This window comes from Psammomys obesus, unplaced genomic scaffold, assembly GCF_907164565.1.
Source record: "Psammomys obesus unplaced genomic scaffold, mPsaObe1.curated_primary_1811, whole genome shotgun sequence".
In the NCBI taxonomy this organism is placed as follows: domain Eukaryota; kingdom Metazoa; phylum Chordata; class Mammalia; order Rodentia; family Muridae; genus Psammomys; species Psammomys obesus.
The window spans coordinates 8,426,285-8,432,383 of record NW_026591598.1 but is presented as its reverse complement, the minus strand read 5'-3'; the positions used below and the strand labels follow the sequence as shown (position 1 = coordinate 8,432,383).

The following is a 6,099-nucleotide window of genomic DNA, read 5'->3' as shown; positions in this document are numbered from 1 at the left end:
CACAGATTGGAATAACAAAAAAGAGAAAGATGTCTTCCTTTCCTTAAATGACAGGGAAATGTGAACATACCTTGGGAGCAAACCAATGTGAAATGCTAAAGAAAGAATGCACAGCCAGGGCTATCCCAAAAAAATCCTGCCTCAAAAAAAAAAAAAAAAAAAAGATGTTTTTTTCAGGACAGGGTTTCTCTGTGTAGCCTTGGCTGGCCTCAAACTCAGAGATCTAACTGCCTCTGCCTCCTTGAGTGCTGGGATTACAGGTATGCACCCCCCTGCCTGGCTTTTTGAACTGGATCACATGGTCAAATAAAGAAGGCAAGGGACGGAACTGCATATGCACACACAGAGAAGATAATAGCCTGGGGGAAAGGGTTCTTCAAGCATGGCTGGAGTCTGAATTTTCTGTTGGTGAGTAGCCCTTCAACCAGCCTGTGTGCCAGCCAGACTGCGATGTTTGGGCATTCCACAGAGCAGGCAGTGGGAAATTACCAAGCAAAAGAACAACACTAATGTGTTTAGTTACCTTTGTTTTGTTTTTGAGACAGGATTTCTCTGTGTAGCCTTGGCTGTCCTGGACTAAATTTGTAGACCAGGCTGGCCTTTGAACTCACAGAGATCCACCTGCTTCAGCCTCCCTAAGTGCTGGGATCAAAGGCGTGCGCCACTGTGCCCAATGGTTACCTTTGTTTTTGTGTTGCTCTTTTTCTAACTAAACTCAGGGCCCTGTGTTTGCTAGGCAAGTACTCTACCACTGAGCTAAATCCCTAACCCAAACACTAATTTATGTGTGTGTGTGTGTGTGTGTGTGTGTGTGTGTGTGTGTGTGTGTGTATAGATACATTTGTGTCACAGTGTGTGAGCAGAGGTAGCATACAATTGGGAGATGGAAATCTCTGTGCACCAGAGATTCCAGGGATCCAAAAGTACTACAAGCACTTTTTCCTGCTGAGCCATCTCTCTGGATCCTTATTGTCTGTGGCTTTAAAGGCAGATGGGGCAGAAAAATTGGGCCTGGAGATTTGTGAGATAAGGAGGCAGATTAGAGTGATAACAGAGAAAGGTAAACACAGAATTGCAGCGTTCCTTTTCCTCAAATTGAGTCATAGAAAGAAAATTTGAGTTTTTATCCACCAGGCATCTGGGCAGAGTTGGCAATTTGTTCTGCTAGCCCCTGGGGTCATTCTTCCAAAGGATGGAGACTAAAGATTAGGCATAATCCGGGTTGAGGTGGAAGACGAGAAGATTGGTATGCTATCACGAAAAAAAAAAAAAAAAGGAGGCTTATAAACTATCAGCCCCAAATTCCTTGATTCAAAAGGCACATGCTTCAGGTTCCTCATTACTAAAAAAGGAATCTCACTAACCTGTTAATTTTGTGTGTGGTGTGTGTATCCATTCAATAGCCCTAAACCAGACACTGTGGAAGGCGGTGGTGGCCATCTTCAGCAACACAGAAAAGGCCGGTGGGCTTTGCCCCTCCCACACACACTTTCCGGAGAATCATTTGCAAACCCGTGGCGGGATAGCACACACCTGTAATCTCAGCTCTAGGGAGGTGGACGCAAGAGGATCTGGAGTTAAAGTCTGGGATACTAGAAACGGAAAGGTCTGGGAGCCTTTAATCCCAGCGTTTCAGAGGCACCGGTTGGTGAAGCTCTGTGAGTTCGAAGTCTGCTTGGGCTACATAAGCAGGTCCAGGGCAGCCAGAGATACATAGTGAAACCTTGTCTCAAATGAACAAAAACAAGAAACAAACCGTAGTTTAATCTTCACTTCTTTTCTGTATCTCCATAGCCGAGAACGAATCACTTCCTCTTGCTAGATAATCCTTTATTTAGCTCAGGATCTATACATATTTAGCCTTAATTATAAAGAGAAGGGATATCTTTCTGGAAAAGGAGGCCGCGCCATAAAGAGGAAATGAAAACAGAAGCAGCTGAGAGCTTGGCACACTTTGTTCAGCATATAACCCTTCTAGTCTTGTCTGTCTATTCCGTTCCTGATCGCCACATTCAGAGGCTGCGTTCCCTTTAAACGCGCGCTTATCAAACCATCTCCTGAAGAGAAGGGGGCGTGAGGGTTAAGAACGCGTTTTGTACGGTGTAGAACGTTTGTCCCCGTCAGGCCGCCGTCCTGCAGGTCCGCCATATTGTCTGCCGAAGCTGCCGCTGAAGGTACCGCTGCGGCCGCCGCCAAGTCTGAGCGAGCGGAGCCGCGATGGGTGAGTGAGGCGCCTCGGCAGACGGGTGTTCGGGCTGAGGTGTTGGGGAGCGGGGTCCGGCGAGGGCCTGACTGCAGTGTGAAGAAGATGTCTGAGACACTCAGACAGGCATGGGAGGAGAAATCAGGTCGGGAGTGCCCCTCGGGCCAGTTTAGGGCCGGCGTAGGGCCGCTCGGGGAGCAGCCCCCGGGGCTGCTTCCCGGCTAGCGCCCCCGGTGTCCCCACGTGGTCGCCTGGGGCCGGAGCTCGTGCGCCCCGGGGTGCGCAGAGCCCTGCCTGCCCTGCCCTCCCGTCCTGCGGGGGGCCGGGCTCCGGGCGGCAGGCCTGGGCGCCGCCAAAGGGAGCCTGCTCCCGCGGGCGTTTGGCCGACGCGCTCCCGAGCCAGGTGAGGTCCTACCTGCCTACGTAGAGGGTAGAGTCCTCGGGAGAGGAGACGCAGGGCCAGGGCAGCCCCGGACCGGTAAGCAAGGGCAGGCCGGGGCCAGCAGAGCTTGGGCCTTGGAAGGCCAGAAAAAAATGTCCCGGTCGGCGCAGAAATGGGGTGGTTCTGCTAGACGCGGTGACAGCCTTCATAGTGTTAGAAAGCCCAGAGCCAAGACTTCTTGGCATAGACAGGTCAGGCACTTGAGGTTTCTGGACTAACTCTGGTTAGGAGAAAGAGAGACCTGTTGATCTTTTTTTAAGAGGACTCTGGATACGAGGGCCGTTGCCCAAAAGGATACGGTGGGGGTCTTTGAATTTAGAAACAAAACCAGCATTGGTAATTTATTGGCACCAGTAAGGTAAAAACTTTAAATTTGCTCATCTGTATCTGCAGGCATTGTTGACAGTGTTTATTTTAACGTGTTGTTTAACCTAATTGCAGCCTAGTGGGATAGGTGCCGCTGTTATTCCTGTTTTACAGATGGGGAAACTGAGGCTTAGAGTGGTAAAGTAACTTATCCAAGGTCACACATCACACATTGATTAAACCAGGGTGTTCACTCCTGAGCCCTAGGATTTAACATGCTGCCTTTTATGGCCTGGCCCTCTAGTGGTGGGCTGAAAGAAGGGACAATTTTTAACCCTGCAAAAAGTTGTAAGGGTGTGTTTTGTTATGGGTCCAGTTTTGAAATCTTTAGTGTGAATGAAACTGAAAAAGTTCAGAGTGAATTGCAGAGCCCCATCTATTATAAGAGTGACACCTAAAAAAAAAAAAAAAAAAAAAAAAAAAAGAGTGTGGCACCTAAATGTGTTTCTGAAATTTGGTATAATTTGATTCTGAGGGAACATAAGTTATTTTCCCTGCCTGTGATTTCAGAATCAGATATGGCCTGCCACTTCCTACCTCTCTAATCCAGTGACTTAAATTTTTTTTAATATTTATTTATTTATTTATTTATTTATTTATTTATTTATTTATTTATTTTGAGGCAAAATTTCCTTGTATAACAGCCCTAGCTGTCCTGGACTCACTTTGTAGACCAGGCTGGCCTCATACTCACAGACCTGCCTCTGCCTCGTAAGTGCTGGGAATGATGTGGGTCACCATGCCTGACTTCATTTACTTAATTTACAAACAAAAGTGTTCATAGAGAACGTGTCTAACGAGGCAAAATAAACCCTATAGTCCTCATTTCTGAGCTTTCACATCTCTAGGAAGGGAGTGTGTGGAGCCTAACAAGAGCTCTGTAAATAACACAGCATTCTTCTCCACCTTCAGTAACAGCCGTTCTTTTCCCTAAAGCACTCTGGTTTCCAGAATTCTCTAGAAAGTATAAGATTTATTTGGGAGCTTAACTGGAGCCCTGGAAGGAAATGAGTAATCTGTGAGATTAATTTTTACAGATTGAGAAATAATCTGGTCTACAGAGTTTCAGGATACCCAGAGCTACACAGAGAGAAACACTGTCTTGAAAAGCAAAACAAGGGGTTGGGGATTTAGCTCAGTGGTAGAGCACTTGCTAAGGCCCTGGGTTCGGTCCTCAGCTCTGGGGGGTGTGGGAGGGGGAAGAGATTTAAGGTATTAAATGAAGTTAGTTGTTGTTTTGTTTTGTTTTCCCTGTTACATTATGAGATGAAAGTTCTTCAGCAGGAGAAAGAACAAGACCTGACCAAAATCTCAGAAAGAATTTTTAGTATATAGTCAGGTGACTTCCAGTCCAACTTTAGTGATCAAGCTAATATAAGACATATTTAATCCTAATGTGTAGGCCTAGGTAGGTTGGGTGCTCCCTGTGACAACAGTAAATCTTTGCTTTGAGAAGATTCGGTAACTAGTGCAAGGGTACTGGTTCTGATACAGGGGTTTCTCCCAGAGTCAGCTGTATTTCACTGCCTCGTGTGTGTGCTCCAAGGGCCTATGTTTCTCAGAAACAGGGTTTCTCTGTGTAGCCCTGGCTGTCCCCTTGTCGACAAGGCTGGCCTCGACCTCACAGAGATCCAGCTGCCTCTGCCTCCTGCATGTGGGATTAAAGGCGGGCACCACCATGGTGGCTTGGAAGAACCTTTTTTATTTAAAGCTGACTTACTGGCTTAAAAAAATATCTTATTTGCCAATTTGTATTTTAAATTGGTTTTACAGAAGTACGAGAATTTTGGAGAAGACGCTCACAGGAAAGCTATATTAGTAATAGCTGGTGCGTTTTCAGAGCCTGCTAAGTGGTCAGCACGCTTTGGTATACTTTGTAGATTAATTCATTTAATTCTCAGGGTCTCATGTTTTAGTTGCAGAAACTGAAGCACAAGAACTCTACTACTGAGTTCTTCTCCCAGACCTACCAGACCTAGTGTGTACAGCTGCGTCTTTGTTTTCTGGGGGTTTTATGTTCTTCTTGGTTTTTGATAGTCTGGGTATCGAACCCAGGCAAAATCCTCGAATAGTCATGAATAGTCACATACCACATAACAACTTTTCAGTGATGAACACATTTTAGTTATGATTAAAATCTGGAGGGTTATAATGAAGCTAAAAACCCCACTTCTCTAGAGAACATATACCTGAAGAAGCTTTTGTAAATCTTAATGAGTTCTTTAAAAGTTTTAAGTTATTAGCCTGGCCTGGTGGCTTGCACTGTTTGTCTCAGCTACACAGAAGGCTGAAGCAGGGATTGCTTGAGCCTGGGCAACATACCAAGACCCTGTCTCAGAAGTCTGAGTTGGGTGGGAGAAATGGCTCAGAGGTCAAAGGTGATTGCTGCCAAGTGTGGTGTCTTGAGTTTAATCCCCAGAAGCCACAAATTATCTTACCACCACACATGCACACATGTCCCTCTTCATGAACATGGACTAAATAAATAAAAATTACACTGGAGATATGGCTTAGCAGTGAAGAGCATCAGCTGCTCTTTAAACTGGGGTTTGATTCCCAGCACCCACATGGCACCTCATGACTGTAACTCCAGGCATAGGGGATCTGAAGCCCAGACAAGACACCTACACACATAAAAGTAAATGCATAAAAAGTGATAAACTTTTAGCTGGATATGGCAGCTCTGGCCTGTAATATCTTAGCACTTGAGATTATGTTTGGGACAGCCTGACCAAGACTGACTCAAAAAAAACCTAAGGGCATGTTATATACAAGTGCTTGCCAAGAATATATAAAGCCAGCAGAGATGGTGGCACATCATTTAATCTCAGTACTCGGAGGCAGAGGCGGGTGGATCTCTGAGTTGAGGACAATCAGGGCTACACAGAGAAACCCTATCTCAAAACCAATAAAAACAAAAAGGCTTTTTTCCCCCCATGTGAGTATTTGGAAGTAAACCCAGGTCCTTGACAAGAGCAGCTGGCGTTCTAAACCACTAAGCCATCTCCACAGCAACTCAAAGGCTTATGCATTTTATGTGTATGTGTGAGTGCCTGTATATATATGTCTATACCATGTGGGTGCCTGC

At 45.8% G+C, this 6,099-nt stretch overlaps 1 protein-coding gene across 2 annotated transcripts in view; it reads left to right on the top strand.

Moving 5' to 3' along the window:
• The first annotated feature begins 2,140 nt into the window (after positions 1–2,140).
• The window catches only part of Kpna6 (karyopherin subunit alpha 6), a 30,869-nt gene continuing 26,910 nt past the window's right edge, over positions 2,141–6,099 (top strand). The window contains exon 1 of one of the 2 annotated variants that reach the window (XM_055610986.1): positions 2,141–2,221. In XM_055610986.1, the coding sequence (XP_055466961.1) occupies positions 2,218–2,221 (4 nt within the window). In that variant the 5' untranslated portion in view covers positions 2,141–2,217. The remainder of the gene's footprint in view (positions 2,222–6,099) is intronic. The other variant, XM_055610987.1, reaches the window with a different exon arrangement.